The following is a 22,154-nucleotide window of genomic DNA, read 5'->3' on the forward strand; positions in this document are numbered from 1 at the left end:
AGGGGTCGGGAGCCGGGGTCGGGGAGTGAGCCGGGGTCGGGGAGTGAGCCGGTCTGGGAGCCGGGGTCGGGAGCCGGGGTCGGGGAGTGAGCCGGGGGGTGCACCGGGCCGGGAGCCAGGCCCACGGGGGGTGGTCGGTCGGGGCCAGCACCCCAGGGCCCGAGGCGACCCAGGCTGGACCCGCCGGGGGGCCAGCCTGGGCCGCGCCTCCTCCCCCCCCCCTTACCTGCTTCAGGCTTCCCGCGAATTAAATGTTCGCGGGAAGCAGGGGAGGGGGCGGAGACTTTGGGAGGGGGCGGAGTTGGGGCGGGGCGGGGGCGGGGCTGGGGGCGGGGCCGGGGCCCCGGGGAGTGTCCTCCATTTGGAGGCACAAAATATGGTAACCCTAATTGATATATTGTGCCATTGTTGCTAATACCACAATATCCTGATACAATACAACCATCTTGCAGCCTTTAATAGATCCATAGTCTAGCCATTAACCACCCACCTGACAAGATCCATTCCCAGCAGGGCTTCAGTTTCAGAAGCTGGCTCTCTGGTGGTGATGGCTTCATTAGCGATGCAGACTCCATATTCATTGGCTCCCATTTCTGCCCCCCAAAGCCAAGCAGGTCTGCTTAGCATAATAGCATGAGTCTTCGGCACTTGATCAATTGCAATGTATGTACACTGCATTGGGGGAGAGAGAATGCTGAATGAAACTGAAAGCTAGCCATTATCTTGCTCCACTAGAGTACATTATTTTCTTATATACTGAAATCTAGTCAAGGAGATTTTAGTAGATTACATTTCCATACCCACAAATTCTAAAACACATGGTATTTCTAGGCTTCACAAAAAATCGGGGTGGGGGAGCGAGAGAAGGGCTATTACAATTATCACACAATTTGTATGTCACTTGGGAAAAAAACACAACTAATCTTCACATTATAGAAAGGGTGAAACATTTTTATATTCCACGTTGATAGTACCAAACCGCCAAAAGATTATACTTATCATGAGAGACCAGCTGAGCTGGAGACAGAACTCATACAGCAGCAATACAGATACCATACCTGTCAAAACATAAGGGATACAAACCACATTTTGTAGGTAGTAATACTGTTTATAAAGATGGAATGCATATACTCATGGCTAATCTGGACCTTCACCTGGATACAACATTAGGTGCCTTATGAAACATTTACTCCATTACTGCAACAAAACAGAACAAGCTAACGGACCTCCAGAGAAAATACCAAACATATCCATTTAAATTTGCTGGTTGTGTATATGTGGGAGAAATAAAGACTGTAAGAGTTTATCAGAACACAATGGTAGTGGTCACAGAAAAGTAACGTCTAGACTGATTTGCCTGAATTTAAGTTTTTGCAGTGGACCATTTAAAATTACAAATCAGAAGTCTATGGATATGTTCAGACAAGAAGAGGGGGAAAAAAACCAAGAGTGCATCTTTGAAAAGCTAAGCAAGAGAATAATCCATCAGTTTTCCTTTACAAACACAATTTATTTTACTCTGTAGTTTGAACATCTCCCTAGCATTTAAAGATAGAAATGGTCTTCCCAAACTGTAGAAGAAAAAGCCTGATTTATTGTTAGGTTATTTGCACATATGGGGGGGAGGGAGGAAGGTCTTTTAATAAAAAGTCAACAGGAAATAAAAAAGTGAGGGGAAATGAAGGTGAAGAAATGTTTATATTTTAGTTTTGAATGCAATTAGTACTGTGGTCACATTTTTTTTCAGGAATACATTCCACAGTCTAGATCCTACTCTCGTGAAAACCTTGTCTTCTGTATTCATAAGTCTCCCCTTACTGGTCAACATTCTTGTGTAAGGTCATCCTGGGAGGTCATCCTGCTGGAGAGAGGTGACTGGTCATCAGCTATATTAAGTGTTGCAGCAGCCTCCAGCAGGAGGAGTACTGATATATTTCCCCCATTTATGGGGAAAAAGGTCATTCACCATAGCAACACGTATTGTCTCTGTACCATGTTCTGAAGTCTGAGGGTACAGCGGCATGTAGTGTACAGACACTTGCATACCCAGTTAGCATGGGTATAAATAGCAATATAGATAGTGAGGCATGCCTTAAGCAAGTATAATGCCCTACATGCCTAGGGTATGTACCCCACACAACTCTCTACATGCCCATGCAATGCCTTCAGTGTCTACAGTGCTATTTTTAAGCAATGTAGTGTCCTGCTTTCTCCATTGCAATGAAAGACTCCAGCAGCAGGGAAGGGCTCTGCGGTGGGGAGACAGCAGGGAAAGTCTCACTGCCGGAATCCTTCCCCGCTACCTCCACCTGCCTGAGCCTTTCACTGCCGCATGTAACTACACGTCACAGTGGACACAGCCTGCCTTTCACTGTGGCATGTAGCTACACATGTAGTGCCTGTACTCTACATGACGATGCCAGTGTGGACAAGGCAAGTTACTGCCAATCAAAAGGTGGTGTTACAGGGTTTTCTTGCTAGCTTCTCAATTAACTTGTTTAGAAAATAAAGATTAGACGCTGGGTGGTAGCTTTAGGTCTCTGCCCTTGAGAAATTTCTTCTTTTTGTACTGGTTGGCCAATTATATGTTTTAGGATGACTGGTAGATTCCCTCATCAGAAGTGTGACATTGTTAGTAGAGGTCCCAGGCATTCTCTACTCTCACCAACCAGGAAGAGCCTGGATCAGTCACATGCAGTGACTCTGACTATTCTCAATGCTTCCACAACTACTAGTTGTACAAATGGGCTAACCTGTTGGGAGTTAAGCATTGAGTTAAGTTTCTGGTCCTGCTCTCATCTTGTTCTTCTTGGAGGCCTATGAAGACAGGGAGATGATTTCCTCTGTAAAATAAAAACTTCTTAAAGCAGGAGATGCCGTGCTTTGAAGTTATGTGGAGGCTGCCTGGGTTTAGAAAACTACAGTCTGCAGAAGTACTGCAGGGCGTCACTCCGCAGCCTCTGACAAAGGAGAGAGAGGCTCCCCTTGCATCCCTTTTCACAGTTGTATAGGTTCCTGTATTAATTGTTCCTGCCTCAGATTCTCTAGTTTTATTCCTTCCAGCTTCATGGGCCACTTGTCTCAGAACTATAACAATCTGTGGGATTGTGACGCATGGCTAGAAAGGGTTAAACATCCTGCAAAATAAATAACCCTGAAAAGACAGGTGGAGAAATAATGTTTGTGTTTTTGTGTATATATATACATATGAGTAGGATCACAATGTAATCAACAATCCCTGTCTATGCTGTATTCTGATCATTCAGAGGCCAAAAGAACATCCTATCATTTAAATGAATTGTAAATATGGGATATCTCGGTATTCATCTCTTTGAAATGTAGTGAATGGTGGAGGAACAAGCAAATGGCCTTATGTTAATTTGTATAGCTAAGTACTGGTGATGGACCTCCTTCAAAGTCATCCTAATTACCTTTTCAGAGTAGCAGCCATGTTAGTCTGTATCCGCAAAAAGAAGAACAGGAGTACTTGTGGCACCTTAGAGACTAACAAATTTATTAGAGCATAAGCTTTCGTGGACTACAGCCCACTTCTTCGGATGCATCTATGCCATCTACAGCCTCAGAAACAACCCTGACATCATAATCAAAAAGGCTGACAAAGGAGGTGCTGTCGTCATCATGAATAAATTGGAATATGACCAGGAGGCTGCTAGACAGCTCTCTAACACCACATTCTACAGGCCATTATCCACTGATCCCACTGAGGATTACCTAAAGAAACTACACCATCTTCTAAAAAAACTCCCTGACAAAGCACAGGAACAAATCTGTACAGACACATGCCTAGAACCCCGACCAGGGGTATTCCATTTGCTACCCAAGATCCATAAACCTGGATACCCTGGACGCCCCATCATCTCAGGCATTGGCACCCTAACATCAGACTTTTCTGGTTATGTAGACTCTCTCCTCAGGCCCTACGCTATCAGCACTCCCAGCTATCTTCGAGACACCACTGACTTCCTGAGGAAACTACAATCCATCGGTGATCTTCCAGAAAACACCATCCTGGCCACTATGGACGTAGAAGCCCTCTACACCAATATTCCACACAAAGATGGACTACAAGCTATCAGGAACAGTATTCCTGATAATGTCACAGCTAACCTGGTGGCTGAACTTTGTGATTTTGTCCTCACCCACAACTATTTCACATTTGGGGACAATATATACCTTCAAGTCAGCGGCACTGCTATGGGTACCCGCATGGCCCCACAATATGCCAACATTTTTATGGCTGACTTAGAACAACGCTTCCTTAGCTCTCGTCCCCTAACGCCCCTACTCTACTTGCGCTACATTGATGACATCTTCATCATCTGGACCCATGGAAAAGAAGCCCTTGAGGAATTTCACCATGATTTCAATAATTTCCATCCCACCATCAACCTCAGCCTAGATCAATCCACACAAGCGGTCCATTTCCTGGACACTACTGTGCTAATAAGCGATGGTCACATAAATACCACCCTATACCAGAAACCTACTGACCGCTACACTTACCTACATGCCTCCAGCTTCCATCCAGGACACACCACACGATCCATTGTCTACAGCCAAGCTCTAAGATATAACCGCATTTGCTCCAATCCCTCGGATAGAGACAAGCACCTACAAGATCTCTATCAAGCATTCTTAAAACTACAATACCCACCTGCTGAAGTGAAAAAACAGATTGACAGAGCCAGACGAGTACCCAGAAGTCACCTCCTACAAGACAGGCCCAACAAAGAAAATAACAGAACACCACTAGCTGTCACCTTCAGCCCCCAACTAAAACCTCTCCAGCGCATCATCAGAGATCTACAACCTATCCTGAAAGATGATCCTTTACTCTCACAGATCTTGGGAGACAGACCTGTCCTCGCTTACAGACAACCCCCCAACCTAAAGCAAATACTCACCAGCAACCACACATCACTGAACAAAACCACTAACCCAGGAACCTATCCTTGTAACAAACCCCGATGCCAACTCTGTCCACATATCTATTCAAGTGACATCATCATAGGACCTAATCACATCAGCCATATCATCAGGGGCTCGTTCACCTGCACATCTACCAATGTGATATATGCCATCATGTGCCAGCAATGCCCCTCTGCCATGTACATTGGCCAAACCGGACAGTCTCTACGCAAAAGAATTAACTAATTACCTTTTGTTTCCCGAGGAAATTCCAACTTGTCAAAAGACATTAAATTGTATAAAAGATCATTGGGTCCTGATTCCGTCATCTCAGATCTGCTTAGGCTTCATCAGAGGAAGTTTGAGTCACAAGACTGAGGTCCCAGTTATGCTGGTACACCCTGAATATGAGATTTGGACATTGGTCTATAACCTATGAACTATTTCTGAAACAACTACAAAGCTCTGCTATGAATCTGAACCTCAATGAATTGAACTAACGTCTGTATGTATACTGATCTTTTAACCATACTCTCTCTCTCTCGTTTTTTAAATAAATTTTAGTTTAGTTAATAAGAATTGGCTGTAGTGTGTATTTGGGTAAGATCTGGAATATTCAATAACTTGGGAGGTGCCACCAGACTCCTCATTGTTTTTCTGGGAGGTAATGTATACAATCCTTTGGGATTGGTACAACAATAGAATACCAATTGCAATTTATTAAATAGTTTGGATGTTTTTCTACATTTTCATATATATTGTATTCTGTATTGTAACTGAAATCAAATAGTTGCACTGTAAAAATATAAACAAAAGAAATAGTATTTTTCAATTCACCTCATACAAGTACTGTAGTGCAATCTCTTTGTCATGAAAATACAACTTACAAATGTAGATTTTTTGTTGTTGTTACATATCTGCATTCAAAAACAAAACAATGTAAAACTACAGGAATAAGTGGATTTGCAGGATCTAAAATTGTATAGTTTTATTTTTGAATGCAGCTTTTTGTACATAATTCTATATTTGTAAGTTCAACTTTCATGATAAAGAGTTTGCACTACAGTACTTGTATTAGGTGAATTGAAAAATACTATTTTTTTTGTTTTTTTACAGTGCAAATATTTGTAATTAAAAATAAATATAAAGTGAGCACTGTACACTTTGTATTTTGTGTTGTAATTGAAATCAATACATTTGAAGATGTAAAAAACATCCAAAATATTAATTTTTTCAATCGTGCGATTAATTTTTTCAGTCTAGAACACACAAAAAGAAGAGGGTGTTCTTAAAATGGCCTGAATTAGCTTTTCTTCCCCTGTATTAGTGGGAAGAAGGTAACAGTAGTAGAAAAATGGGGTGAGATGGGCAGGAAGAAAGAAAGCTGGGTTTCTAGTCATGCTGGCTGCTCTAAAAATGCCAACTTCATGACAGGAGCAGCATTGCAGGAACTTATTCCCATATACTTTCCTTTCTGGTTCTCCATACTAGCCTGGGTGTGTGGCCTCTCCCCCAGTCACTGTTGCCATCTCTTGGAATATTTGGTGTTTTTTCTTAAAGCCCCAGCTCCTGGAGCCATGTGCTTGTGAGAACCTCAGCTTCCATTTTAAAACAGAGCACATTTCTGGTCCTCTTGGTTAAAGCTTAACAACGTGAACTCTACAGCCTCAGAAACCAGAACGCAAATAACTTTAAAAAAAAAACCACGATTGAAGCTAATTGTGATTTGGGGGAAGAGGGTGCTGAGCCGTGGTGGAGCTGCCTCATGATTTTTGAATGCGGTTGGCCTTACTCTCATTGTATGCACCATTCATAGAAAACTGGCACATAAGTCACTACAATGTAGCTAAAACTACAAATGCTGATCACTGAATCTGATGAATACATCTAGCTAAAATTTTAACTGCAGCACGCTATCCTTTTACTCAAATCTGAGGCATGCATCCTACAAGTGATAGCAACATAAAGTCTCATTTTTGTAACTAGCATTTTTAATTTTAGAATTGTAGCCATGATCACTTAAATACTTCTAAAAATTCAGCCTAGAATGACAAAAAGCTGCATGTGTGCTCATAGCACTGCCCTCACTTCTCGCTGCTGCTGCTGCTTGAAACAGGAAGAGTTCAGGGGGAAAATGGGGCAGCAAGGTACAAGAAAGCACAAGAGACTTTGCATGCAATTCCCCCCCACACCACCACCACCCACACTAAGGAGAATCAGGCAGCCTGGTTCTTCTGTTTCACTTCTAGCATAAAGGAAAAAAATTGATGACAGATCTAAATATAGTACAAAGCTTTCCAATAAGATGGGGGAATGAAGACAAGCACAAGAGATTCTCTTATATTAATGAAAAGCAACTATTGTACTGTTCCTATTGTACTTGGTCAGCAGGAGTCTGATTCCTAGCACTGCCAGCCAAGCTAGTATTTCATAGTGGCCAAGTCAGAATTTGTCCTTGGTCGACGAAGACAGTGGTGATGGGATGTTTTAGAAAACCTATAGATTCTGGGATACAGGTAGAAGAGATCACTCCAACTACCCAGGTTACTATCAGTAACACATGGAAGATTTTGTACATGCATCTTAACATCCCTAGCTGTATTGTTCTTAGCTCTTCCACTTGAAAAGACCAATGATGACAGGATTGCAGTTTAGTCAAAGGCAAACTTTAGAGGGTGGAAAGAACTGAACTATTTACTTGCAATTCATAGTAGAATTACACACTTGGTTTTGTCAGGGAATTTCAGGCATTGGAAATACTAAATAAACATTAGTATAACAATTTGCAAATAAACAAAATACCACAAAGTGCACTGAGGCACTGCAGTCAGGGAGAATTCTCAACAGGTGCCAGATGCCAAAACTGATTCAGCAATAAAGAATTTGTCAGGAATGCTACAGTACCAGTGTTATGTTCTACGAACCAACACAGATTTATTGCAGCATTTCCATGCACCACTGCAATTAACAGCATCTGGTCCTTTAGGAAAAGAGGGTTTCCACAGACCCAAAGTTCAGTAGTTTAATACAGGGCATGTAAATGCTAGAGGTTTGCTGCACCTTTAAATTAGACATGCATTAACTGGGACAGATAAGAGCAGCACTGACCAACTCATTCCTTTTGATGTTTGAAAGGATGTGTCAGTTGAAAGGAATAAATGTTTGTTGCTATTCCCAGCTTATTAGGAAAATTTTACCTTGACAGAAAAATAAGTATTGGCAAGTAGTACAGACCATAGCACAAGCAGCGAAGTTGTAAATAAGTCAGCCTGTCCACTGCAGAAAATGCTGGTTTCTAGAGCTTTCCGGTTGGTAAAGTGCAGGATAACACAGCTTTTACTGTAGTTGCCATTTGGGAACTCCCAAGAATCTTCTCACCAGCCCTCCCCAACTTCTAAGGCTTGTCCTGGTAGACAGGCTCAGAATGAAGCATTATTCGATCATTCTGGACCTTATAAATTTGAGTTTAGGGAATACAGACTCCAAAATCTAACAGGAATACAAGGGGCACCTTTACCGTTGGAAATGGCACTCGCTTACACTGTAATTTTAAGCACAATGAAGCCCATTACCTCAACTTTGCTTCCTGGATCATGACCAGCAGCAGCAAAGTAGACCACCTCCTGTACTTCTTCTCGAGGCCGTGCAGAATTTTTTCCAAACACAACAAGCCCATCTTTAGTGCGTGGTGGAAAAGCAACAAAACAATAACTGGGAGGAGCCACAGCCATCCTAAAAAAGTGAAGGGAAAAGGGTAATGCAAGTCTGACTAGTATTTCAACAAACTTTCAAAAATCATTAAATACGTAGCTAGAGCTGGAGAACAAATATTTCACTGTCATATTCATCTTATTCCCTTGTCATGTCAGTTAAGTGCAGTTAGTGAAAGAGAAACAGATCAGGTCAGCTTACTCTTATTTGGGGTTCGATAAACACAATTAAATTACAGTGAGCTACAGACTCCCCATACACATCTGTGAAGGCAGAGGTGTAAGGAGCAGGGGAGAAGAGAAGGTGATTGTTCCTTGGTAATAAGACCAGTCAGCCTCTGAAGAAGGAAGATACTAAACACCTCTGATGCAGAGTAACACTTGACCTAGAAGCATTCTGCTGACTCAGAAATAGGCACTGCACCAGAGCAGAGAAATGCAGAAGAATGTTAAATATTCTACTGTAGTCGTCTTCTTCTAATGCAGTTAAAAAAAAAAAGACGAGTAATCTCTCAAATGGTATAATGGTATAACTGGAACTAGGACTAAAATATACATAAAGCACAAGTGGTAGCGGAGGCTGCCTGTCAGTTTAACTACCTATCCAAAAAGAAGAGTTATAATAGTAACTGCTAAGTGATTGAACCTGGTTTTCTTCTATTGTGTGTCTGGAGATTTTTAAACCTCATGTTAATTGATTGCCAGTTTGTAAAGGCTAGTCTGGAAACTCCTCCAATGCTTTTATCAGGATACAAATGTTCAAAGTGTCCAAACTGCCAGTTAATATATTTATGCAGGTTAACCCGCTAACTTGAGGCAAAACACATCCTACTGTAGACAAACTACTGGATGACTATTCCGTCAAACAATCATGGTTTGTCTTTAAGCACAGAAACTTCATCTATCAGATGTAAATTCAAAAGAAAATTATTCAAGACACAGTACAAACAGTACAAGCATCCCTAAAAGGAAAGGTTTCACGGTAGCAGCCGTGTTAGTCTGTATCCGCAAAAAGAAGAACAGGAGTACTTGTGGCACCTTAGAGACTAACAAATTTATTAGAGCATAAGCTTTCGTGGACTACAGCCCACTTCTTCGGATGCATATAGAATGGAACATATATTGAGGAGATATATATACACACATACAGAGAGCATAAACAGGTGGGAGTGGTCTTACCAACTCTGAGAGGCCAATTAATTAAGAGAAAAAAAACTTTTGAAGTGATAATCAAGATAGCCCAGTACAGACAGTTTGATAAGAAGTGTGAGCATACTTACAAGGGGAGATAGAATCAATGTTTGTAAAGGTGTTACAGTGTAAGACATTTGGGGAAAAAATGCAACTGTTTACTTTGGTACTTCTATAGCTCATCACTATGGTATCAGAGTACCTCCCAAATTAATAAAAACGAGAACTGCCCCTTCTCTGTCTGCAGGAGTCACTTGAAAAGTAGCAGATTTAATCGAAACCATATGATCAAAAAGTTCCCAACAACCATTGCTTAAGTTATAGCAATGACTCTCTCAAATATGTGGTACTCTATTACAAAGCTGCCTTTGGTCATTGACTTATATAATATCTGAAAACTTTAAACATCATGCACTCCATACAATTCAATACTTGAAACAAACATTTTTAAAACTATAAATAGAACTGAGCAAACAGATTTTTTTTTTATTTTATTAGGTGGCTAACCTGAAATCCAGAAACAATTTTGTTTTTTCTTCACCAACATAAAAAAAATCCAAAGATTTCATTTTGAGTTTAAAAAAAAAAAACATGTTTAGGTTTTGGTGGGGTTTGGAGTTTTTTTTTTTTTTTGCTTAAAACTAAATTTCTAACCAAAAGACCTTGAAACAAAGATGAAACATTTCAAAAACATTGGAATGAAATGTTTTGGCTTAAAAAAAAAGATTCTTTTTTTCCTGTTGAAACTATTTGCCAAATTCAACCCAAATTCCAAAAATTACCTGATTTTAGGGCAGAGATCATTCAGCTCTTCCTGCTGGACGATGAGTCATATTGTCACTAGTAGGTTAGGGTCACAGAGACAAGAGGTGGTATTGGAGCATTACAGTGCTGACAGGTCTCTCTCACATACTATCCCCTACCTATTGGCTTGGCTCACCTAAATAGCATGCAACATTCAAAAAGCAGATATTGGACATTCTGCAAAATGCTAAAGCCCCTTTCGGCATAAGCAATTTTCTCAACAGTGAGGTTTTTGGCACAGTAAGGACAAACTGTACTTATTTTGCTCACACTTTGAAAGCTGATACCGTTTCAACCAGCCTCAAATTAAGCTCTATATTCTGTAGTTCTGATTTTATTCACTTCAGCAAGTGCTTATTCCCTTTTGAAATGTATCTATAGTATTTTCCTGATTCTACAGTAAGTTGTATGATCCACCTTGTATTCACAGCCAATTTTACTGGAACCAATCTTCCAGTATGCCAAGTACAAAGTTTTGAGTGCTAGTGTTTGCGACTAGACCTTTACATACCACATTTGTTGAACATGTATCTCTAACGGTGCTCCTGCATGTCCATTATAACGTCCAACATGGGAAATAGCTTTCCCACAGCAGACATCACTGCAACTGACAGGACAGTAAAAACAGAATCGCTAGTGCTCTGGATTTTTTTAACTACCTTACAATCTTCCCCATTGTTGGCATTCTGTTTGCCCCAATGCAGATATGTGTATGAAGTAAACAGCAGAGAAATATTGCAACCTAAAATAAAGCCCTTCACTTGATATACTGGCAATCTGGTTGGCAAAACTGATTAATATTCTCCTTACTTTTTTCTTCTATAAATATACTTAAGAGCCTGACACTAAACTCTTGTTCTATGCATACATATATGGATGGGAGCACATACAGTCTGTTGGGTAGGAGTTTTGCCTAGAATCCTACATGCCTCATTCAAACATGCATCACTGACTCTGCAATTTCTGCCCCCTTCAGTTTGTTCAGAATGCTACTGCTAAACTCCAACTTCTTTGCCCATCTGGCTGATCACGTAACAACCTTCTCTGAATGCCTCCATTGACTTATCATTTCAGCTTCTCACAACCTTCAAAGCTCTACATACTGTTTATATCTAGTTAAGTTCTGCGATGAACCTCCCCCGTCTTTCTACCAGTGCTCTCAGCCTCCTCAGTTTATCAGATTCTCACAATCACCTCCGTGCCTTCTTCCATGCATATTATGTCCTCCCGGAGCTCATCTTCAAGGTCTCTACTTTGTTCATATTTAAGACTTAAAGACCCGCTTCTGTCATACTGCCTGTACTGAATTCAGTAGGCTTGTATATACACTTATCTATTGTCCCTCCTTCCCTAACCTGTACTTGTCATCCTTAGATGGTCCTCTGAGCAGGGATTGTTCTTAAGTCTTTCGAAAGACTAGCACATAGCATGTACTACTGTAAATACACGTAGAAGAATGTCTCTTGCTATATTGTCACAACTACAGAGGCATATTTTGTGTTACTTCAACATTTTCTAGCGCACAAGCCCATATTCTCATACATATACTCTTCATACATAAACTGTATGGTGCTCCCGTGTGGACACTTCTATTTAACCAAAGAAACTCCCCAGGACTGTGCTAACTTAAACTTGCACTACATGATCACTGGCACTGTCCTAACGTTTCTCTGAAACACAGTGCTTAGATGCAGCAATTCTTGGAAACCAGCATAGGCAGATGTGATAGCAGCCAATGGTTTTTGTTCATTAAACATAGGTAATTGCTGGTTTTCAATATTGTGAAATAGACATCACACCATTAAGAGTTAAACAGAGGTATCTACTGTCCAATTTAAGGTTAAAAATCCTTATTTTCAGCCAGTGTGAATTATTCATAACAATGGAACTACACAGATGGACAACAGCTGTGGAGCTGGCCCTGTACCAGTAGGTTTTAACTTCCCCACATTCTTTGTGTGAGCAGTTAAGTAGTTCCAGGTAGGTTATTTGTGAAAAATTGATAATACACTGGTTTGATGTAGATCAGAATAGACAGCAAGAAAGTCAGAAAACAATCCAATTCTGCAGTGATATCTGAAGTGACAACTCACAGGTAATTAATATCATTTGACTGATCTCACTCATCAAGTGCAGTTTGATAAAAATTAATTATAAAGGGAACTTGGCTTTATATGCTGTTACCTTTGTATTTCTTTAGTTGTCTTCTGGTTACCATGGCAGTCTACTTAATGTGTGCCTGTACAATATGAAGAACCTTTGATTTAACGTATTCCTTTATTTTCCAGTATAATCTCTCATTGTGATAAATTTCATTTAAAGATCGCAGAATTAAACTCAGTTTGACAAAGTCACCATTAGGAGCTAATCTGCGTAATACTTTGTTGCAGAAAGAAGATATAGAACAGAATGTCTTAGAGCCCTACACAACAGACTGGATGTCCCACTGTGAAACATCAGCTATGACCTACATTAGAGTTTTAGAAGCCACGAGTCTGAACAACAGGATCAAGTTTTTGAGTCAGCCTAAAACTATGTCAAGGCAGATATGGATTACAAATCTAGAGATTTTACATTTTAAAGTTGAGATTTTACATCTATCAGGGCTACAATCTTTGGTTTATGTAGATATTTGCACTGGTTTCATTTCCATGATATAAGTGCCTTACAAATTCTAAGTTATAGTAAGAAGGATATTAAGTTCCCATTAGACTCTCTCATGTATTTATCCACATAGGATTAAGTTCTCAAAGCGAAATATGGGGAACACAGCTGCCATTATTGTTCACTGAGTCTGTGCATGGGAGGGTAGTGACACAGGTGAGACACCACAGCCATCTAAATAAATCTAAGTGCTGCATGTGCTGTTCCTGGTTTTGGTTTTTATAACTAGTGCTGTCACAGATGTACAGGATAGATTGCAGTATCCTGCAGGACATCGGCCTGGAACGGCGAACCGCAGGCAGTGGGAACTGTGATCGGCCAAACCTGCGGACGCGGCAGGTAAACAAACCGGCCCGGCCCGCCAGGGGGCTTACCCTGGCAGGCCGCGTGCCAAAGGTTGCCGATCCCTGCTGTAGATTAAGCCCATTACTTCATTGGACAGGGAGAATAATTGATTACAGTCCTCTTTGTAACAGCCCTTAACATATTTGACGACTTCTCAGGTTGTCCCCCCCCCATCTTCTTTTCTCAAGACTAAACATGCCCAGTTTTTTTTTTAAACCTTTCCTCCGAGGTCAGGTTTCTTAAACCTTTTATCATTTTTGTTGTTCTCCTCTCCTCCAATATGTCCACATCTTTCTTAGTGTGTTGCCCAGAATTGGACTCCAGCTGAGGGTTCACCAGTGCAGAGTAGACTGGGACAATTACTTTCAGTGTCTTACACACAATACTCCTGTTAATACACCCTAGAATATTGGCCTTTTTCGCAGTTTCATCACATTGCTGACTTGGCTTGTTGGCATCCTTTCATCTGCGAGACACAGTGGGAATTGCAGCCTATGATGTAGATGGTTTGCAATGTCTCATGTGACTGAATAGTCCAATCTGGGATTTGCATGATCTTTGGCAGTTATTGCAAATGTATGTATATTGGTTGGGAGCTGCTTGCTTCCTATGGGCTCTTTTCTCTTCAAGCTGTAGGAGCCAGCTTCTGTCATGGACTTTGATACCCTGATTGAGACAATGGTGCCACTTGTTACAATCACTTGCCAAGATTTCCCATTGGTCAGGATCAATTCCAAATTCCTTCATATCTCGCTTGCATGTGTCTTTATAGCGAAGCTTGGGATGTTCTGTTGTTCTTGTTCCCTCTGATAGCTCCCCGTATAGCATGTCCTTGAGTATGCGTCCGTCTTATTGCTGACTCATTCAATTTGTTATCCACTAAAACCTCTAGATCCTTTTCAGCAGTACTGCCTCTTTGATAGTTATTCCATGTTTTGTAGTTGTGCATTTGATTTTTCCTTCCTCGGTGCAGTGCTTTGCACTTGTCTTTACTGAATTTCATCTTGTTGATTTCAAAGCAGTTCTCCAATTCATCAAGATTGTCTGAATTCTAATCCTGTCCTCCAAGTGGTTGGAACCCCTCCCAGCTTGGTGTCATTCACAAATTTTATGAGCATACTCTCTGTTCTGTTATCCAGGTCATTAAAACAAAAATATTGAATACTGTAGTACCAGACCCAGGACATGCTCTTGCAGGCCCCCACCAGATACGTCCCCTCAGTCTGACTGTAAATCATTGCTCGTTGAGGACAGTTTTTCAACCGGTTTTGCACCCACCTTATAGTAATTTCATCCAGACCACACTTCCCTAGAGTGTCACGTGCATCTGTGTCAAAAGCCGTATTAAAATCAAGATCATCACATCTATAGCTTCCCCCATCCACTAGGCCAGCAACCTGTCAAATAAGGAAGTTAGATTGGTTTGGCATGATTTGTTCTTGACAAATCCCATGTTGTCTATTACTTATAAACCTTTTATCCTCTAGGTGCTTATACATGGATTGTTTAATAATTTGCTCAAATGTCTTTCTCAGTATCAAAGTTAGGCTGACTGGTCTAATTCCAAGCTCCTCTTTCTTCCCCTTTTTAAAGATAGGTACTATATTTGTCTGCACCCATCTTTGAGAACTCATGGGGGATAATTGCTAACAGTTCAGAGATTACTTCAGCTAGTTCCTTAAGCACCTGAATGTGCATTTCATCAGACCCTGCTGACTTATGTAAATATTTTTAAAGTTAGATGCATTCAACCTGTTCTTATACATTCAAGGATCCCATTAGCCCTATTTGCCAGAGCCTTACACTAGGAAGAAGTACTTTTAAAATAGTTTCAGGATTGCTACACAATATGTAGCAAAGAATGAGTTTTTGGAAACCTCTGAATTCACTATATAGATATTTGAGGTATCATCAAAATGGGTATATATTGCATGGGAGAAAGTGAAAGGCTTTGTGAGATGGTATTCATGAAAACCTTCACCTATGGGTACGTAGGATAGTTACATTTCCAATTACGTCCTTTCCAGAAGTCCCAAGTGTAGGTTGCCAAAAAAAGAAGTATTTTTTGTAATATTTTCCCCATGGAGAACTTTATTCTCAAATGCACTTTAAGGAAAAGTGCATTATTAAATTCCATAACACAACTGCACCTACATGTGAGCCATTTGCTCAGACAACTATCCAATGCCACGTTTTCCTCTGACCTAAGTGTAAGTAATGGCTCTTACCACATTTTTTGGTCATCTAGTTATAAGTGTGTCATTATTTTAAGTCTTTGATAGAAAAATTTAAGTTGGAGCAAACAAAGTTGCTACTTTCTTGCTTGTTTATTGACCCAGTGATAAAGGAAGGGTTTTTCAGCATGCACTAGACACTCTCAAAACTAGTTGAGACAATTTTTATTGTGCATCTGCAATTTAATTTTAAGATGAAATTCTGTTCTTCAAAGATTTCAGAAAAGGAGGCAGGGTCCGAGGCCAGAGAAAAAGGGAAATGAAATGGAGGAGAGGGGGGTTAGTTCTTGGGAAAGAAACACTTTTAAAGTAGGTATTCACTTTGTGCTAGAGTTGCTACAGGAATGAAGTGATGTGGGATGGTGTTTTCAGAGGAGGTAGTCCATGAGCATTTCAAGAAGTAGTCCTCAAACTTTTCCATAGTGTGAACTCATGTCCTAGGCCAAGAGGGCTCTTACATAAGGAAAAGCAGCCACAGCAGGAAAGATGGTCCAGTGTTTGGGGCACTGGCCTGGGTACTTGGAAGGCCCATGTTCAACTCCCTGCTCTGCCACAGGCTTCCTGTATGGCCTTGGGCAAGTCACTTGGGCCTGGTCTACACTTAAATTTTGCTGTAATAGCGATGTCTGTTTGCAGTGTGGAGAGAAAAAAATAAATTAATCACACCCCTAAAAGACATGGATATGCTAGGAAAAGCCCAAGTAGTATAGACACAATTATACCAGCAAAGCAGTGCTCTTGCTGTTACAGCTTATTTCATTTGGGAACTGGAAAATTTTGGTGGTATAAGCTGCATCTCCCCGACATGGCTTGCCAGTACAGTTATCTGGCAAATTCTTTCTAGTGTAGCCAGGGCCTATAACTCTGTGCCTCCATTCTCCAGTCTCTAAAATGAAAATAATACGTCTCTACCTCACAGAGGTCTGCATTAGAGACAATGAGACACTATTTTGCTAATGGAAGGCCAAAGTAATAGATAGCTGGATCACTCAGAGCATGCAGACTTCCTCCAAGACATCTGGAAATTTGACCAGGATGATTTGGAGCCAGGTTAGGAATGACAAGCTAAATAAGCTATGTTCTTATAATGCTTACATGTATGTTCTTGGTTTAGTGTCCCCAAAAAAGTCAACCATGTATACTGAGGACATGATTTCCAGACACTCTTAACTTGATCAAGTCAAAGTCAATTTTGTCCAGAATAAGGCCAGATATTGCTTCTCTGCAAGAATTACTTCCATACCAAACTTCAGATTTCAAAGATAAGCCATTTTTACTCAAGCTATTTTAAAGAAATCACCATATAGACACCAAGCAAAGAAATTTCCATTACGAGTTTCACAAAGTTATAATCTATGTGAACATAGGACTTGATAGTGGATGCTTTTATAGGTGTTGTTCCTCAATTTTACCTGGAAATATTTATTTAGTGTATTAGAATTACAAACTTAGATATTAATACTTTGCGATGCCTTCCTGTTTAGCCATTCTGACTCCTATTTCTGGGACAGTAAGATTGCATGCAAGTGTTTCTTGCCTACGACTGGTCCTTTGTCTTCAGATTGCAAAAACAACAGTCTTACGGTGAAAATGCAGCATTTCAGTAACTAGGAAACAGTCTACAGAAAAACTAGACAAGTGTGGGAAAGTTGGGTCAGAATAAAAATCTGTCTTGACATTTAACTAGCGTTTATTGAATTGAATGAATACTCAGTCTTTGCACTGTTTTAATTGTCTGTCTTGACAAAGTGCCCTGAAGCTTTAGCTCAGTGAAACCAAAAAATTCTCCCCATTAGTCATATATTAAAAGATCTTTAGATTTAATATGAAAAAGGAAGGCTGGCTAGGGTTTTAGGGTTATAAGTGATTTTGATATACAAAGCACATATCTGGCCAGTAGATTTATTTAACATTTCCTGAACAGTGGAAACTGAAAATTCATAATCTCCGCACAGGCTATTTCTGTCTATAGACCTATTTCTTTAAGGAGTGTAACAGAGCACTGCTGTGCTACAAGGAAATATTAAAAATAACTGGTGGTTCTGCACCAACTGTGTTCTAATTCATCAGAATGGAGAAGTATCATACTTTGGTTGGATTATTTCTTTATCAAATATTCATTTTAAAAATACAAAATGTTACAATATATCAAGGTGTTCCCCACAAAGCCTAACATGAAAGCCCAAAGTGGCCTCTACATTTCCTACAGCTACGCAATCTATTCACAGAAATCCTCCAACATCTCTTAAAGTAACACCAAAACAATCAGTACGATGCATTTTCAAACAATTTCCCTTGGTTTGTCTTAGCTGAGATCATACGGGCTAGTCTTTACTAGAAAGTTAGGGAGTAGTAGAACATGACATGGAGGAGGAGGAATTTTAACATGGGAGTTACGATTTGGCAGTCAGTGTCGACAAGTTGTGTGTGTACATGTTAGCTTGTCATTGGTAAAACCCTATGGAAACTAAGTTAATAATGTGTCAGCTGGTTGTGGTTAACAATAACATGACAGATTGTCCCTGTCTTCACTGACTTAAGATTTATTAACATAACTTGACTCAGTTTGTTTTAGCACTACCTAAAGGTCTAGTGAAGGAGCGCTTAGTTGGTTTACACACACTTGCTCATTATTCCATCCTACATAATCCACTATTGGACTCCTTGGTCCTTGATTTCCCTGGTGTTAATCGCTGTTTTTATTTCCATTAAAGTGCCCTGCAAAAGGGATTTTTAATCTTTAAAGAACTCTACATTTACATCTTTAATGCTTGCTAAGAGCAATACTTAAGTCATTCACCAATACATAAAATCCTTCAGTCCCTCCCATCCTAAGACAAATCAGAAGTCTTAAAGGAATGGGATGAAGTGAAGTTTTGGATCCCCCCCAAATCATCCTATAACAGCCAGCCAAGTCTCATAAATAAGACCCTCCAAATCTCGCCTTGAGAACAAGAAAAAAAATTAGCCTCTGCTAGAGGCCAGAGATATTACAGAACTTAAAGGAGTACACACTTCAACCATCAGAAATTGTTTACAACAACGGATATTTATATAGCACCAATAGTATAGTGTGCTGCAACTTCTCTAACTAGAAAAGGTTTGCTACTGGCCGCCTTACAGATCACAGCTGAGATCACCTATGTTGTCTGTTAATAGTCTTCAGTGGGAGGAAACTGGAGACAGGTTTGCTTTCCTTCCTCCCCCCATCCCCCCCCAGTGAAGGTCCTCAGCATTGGAATTTGCTTCTTCCCTGACGGGAAAGCCTAAGTAGGCTGACATTCAAGGTGCACCACATCTTGTCTTGGGTATTTCTGTGCTGGTGGAGAGAAAACAGGTTCAGCTTTGTTGAGATAGGGAAGTTAATTGTGGACTTTGTAATAATTCATATAACATTTTACATGTACCTAGAGTAGAAATCTATTTCCATATCTTTAACATTAGTGTGTATATTTTACGTAATCTGAGATGCCAATCTCTTTTACAAGTCTGGCAGTGTCTTGACAGTACTTGTATATACAAATTATTAAAGATACATGACCATCATATCCTGCAGAAGAGGAAATGGATGACCCAAAATACACCTAATAAAAGCAAGATTCATTCTGCAGCAGGGCTGGACCAAAGAAGAGAATCTGATATGCAAGTCACAAAGAGATAATGGCACTTGAGGCACTGGAAGGTTTTAAAAATTGAAAAAACATGCAATGTTATGCTTAGAGCCCTGTGCGGATACAAAAATGTGGATCCGCATCTGCCAGAATTAACATGCATCCTACCTGCGATCCGCTAGCCATATTTTATGTGTATCCGCACCTGCAGCAGCAAGCTGTCTCACAAGGGCTAGCAATGGGGAAGAGGGCAGAGATGAGTGAGCAGGGGGGATCTTGCAGGGAAGAGGCGGCGCGAGGGCGGAGACTGGAGGTAAGGGGCAGTGCGGGGGCAGGATCTTGAGGTGAAGGGGCATCACATCACGTGCTGCTCCTGGGAGCTCACGAGCTATGGCAGCAGCACTGTTGCATCATGGCAGGGTGGAGGGGTGGGGCGCTAGGGGCTCACCCACGCCAATTGCCGGGGGTGGGTCCTGCTGCCCAGGAGCCGGCAGGCCAGGAGCATGGCCAGTGCTGCCGGGCCAGGCCATGGCCAGAACACTAGCACTGCCCGAGGGGCCCAAGCTGCTGGACAGGAAGCGGCACGGCAAGCAGGTGCTGGACAGCCCTGACTCCAGCCTGCTGCCCAGCCCCAGCCACTGGCTGCTGGCCACCGGCCCTGAGTGCGCTGCATCCCCCATGCTGCCTGAGCCACATGCCGTGGGCCAGGTGCCGCATGTGATCAACTATCCGCATCTGATTGACTATCCGTGGATATCAAGCGGATATCCATGGATTTGCAGGGCTCTCATTATGACTATACTGGGGGAGGGTCTGCAGTAAAAGTAATCTTATTTGTACATAAAATGGATACGAGGAGAGTGGTCTTGTGGACAAAGCACAGGACTCTAGGCACAGTATGTACTACATGCTGCATATTCAGACAGAATACACAATTAAAATCACTTCTATAGAATATAGATAGAGGAGGTAGCTATATTATGCTGCACTGTACGTTGACATCAGTATCTATTTATTTGAAACTTACAGATGTGGGTAATTTAATTAATGTTGGATTAAGGTCTCTGTTGGGTTTATGAATAGGTTATCAAGCATACTTTTGCATGCATAGGTTCTGGAACTAGGGATGCTGCCACACCCCCTAGCTTGAAGTGGTTTCCATCATGTACAGGATTTACAGTTTGATTCAATGGCTCCTAGTACCCCCTAGTATACAAATTGTTCCAGCACCCCAGTTTGCATGTGCATACTTTTGTCTGGGGGAGGGAGAGGAGGCATAGCCAAAACTTGTAACTCAAACAGGCTCAGCTCAAAAGGTTTGAAAACCGCTGATTTAAAGGATGTGTTGACCCATTACACAGGAGGAGAATTTACTCCTGGGGGTATTCTGCACAACTGTGTGTGCATAATTAATGAGCCGTGCATATTTTAAAGTTTTGGGGCAGAAAAAAGCTTCTGCCAGAAAGTTGCTGCAGTTCCGCCTTTGCCCACCAGAGAGAACAGAGCAGCAGCTCCCGGCCAGCTAGGGAAGAGAAAGAGCCTGCCTTCTTCACAGCATCTATTGGACCAGGTCAGGAGACAGGGTCTATGGGGAGAAAGATAGCGTGGGGCTGGGGGGGGGGGTCAGACAGGGGCTCATAAGGACTAAGGGGAGAGGACAGATTGGGGCAGGAGCTAAATGGCATTGAAAGCACAGGGCCACAGAGGGGAGGGATATGCAGGGCCACATGGTGACAGGGAGGGGCTACAGAGCCACATACAGATGGGGGTGGCTGAGTGGGGGCACAGAGACACATTGAGACGGGGGAGGAGATGCAGGGTCACATGGGGATGGGGGAGTGGGTGTCTGAGTGGGGGTGAAGGGACACATGGACAGGGCTACCAGGACACATGGGGACAGGGACAGATGTGCCTGACTGAAGGAGAGGCTAGGGGTCAGCCAACGTCTGCATAGGGGAAGCTCCCTAACAATCCCTTCTCACCCCCCAAAAAACCCTGTTCCATACTTTTCCCACCCACACCCAACAACCCTCAAAGTTCACACCCAAGCTCCCTCCTAGCAATTACTTCCCTCTCCCTCAGTCCTCCATTACCCCTGACTCCTCCAAGCCTTTGCACTGCTTTTGAGGGGAGTGGGAAATACGGTTCTGTATTGTAGTTTAAATGAATTATTACTCAGTTCTGTATTAATATGCCTAGTAAGGAATCTATTGGTCAAAAACCATTTCCTGAATCATTTTTGTTGTCTGTATTGTTACAGAAATACTTGCTGACAAGTATTTTGAAATAAATTACCAAAAATAATTGAAACTGGTGTGATTAGATTGTGTGATCTTGACAAATAAAATATGCAGAATTTTAAAATATTGTGTACAGAATGTTTAATTTTTTGTTGCAGTATTCCCCCAGAAGAAAGAATTTCACCCTACATGCATACCTTGCTAATTCAGACTGACCAGCTCATTTCACATTACTGAAAATTGCATATCTGTGAGTAGGTGAACAAAAGAGGCACAGAATGCATCAAAAGTATTTTGTTTACTTACTTTAAAAGATATAGTTCAGTTTGTGTTGGTTGTACCATAATTGAGCATAGTAAGTGTACCTAGTATAGCTTGTAACAATAATTACTAAACAAAAACACATCACTGCAGAACTCTGCTGTT

At 41.3% G+C, this 22,154-nt stretch overlaps 1 protein-coding gene across 2 annotated transcripts in view; it reads right to left on the reverse strand.

The window, feature by feature from the left end:
• Positions 1-22,154, reverse strand: part of SCRN1 (secernin 1) — a 49,536-nt gene that overhangs the window by 24,563 nt on the left and 2,819 nt on the right. Inside the window, exons 1-3 of one of the 2 annotated variants that reach the window (XM_034760715.1) lie at positions 14,922-15,025; positions 8,502-8,661; positions 491-672 (exon numbers count right to left, since the gene is read on the reverse strand). In XM_034760715.1, the coding sequence (XP_034616606.1) occupies positions 491-672; positions 8,502-8,660 (341 nt within the window). In that variant the 5' untranslated portion in view covers position 8,661; positions 14,922-15,025. Of the gene's footprint in view, positions 1-490; positions 673-8,501; positions 8,662-14,921; positions 15,026-22,154 lie in introns of those variants that run through there. The other variant, XM_034760714.1, reaches the window with a different exon arrangement.

This window comes from Trachemys scripta, chromosome 2 (genome assembly GCF_013100865.1).
Source record: "Trachemys scripta elegans isolate TJP31775 chromosome 2, CAS_Tse_1.0, whole genome shotgun sequence".
Lineage (NCBI taxonomy): Eukaryota > Metazoa > Chordata > Testudines > Emydidae > Trachemys > Trachemys scripta.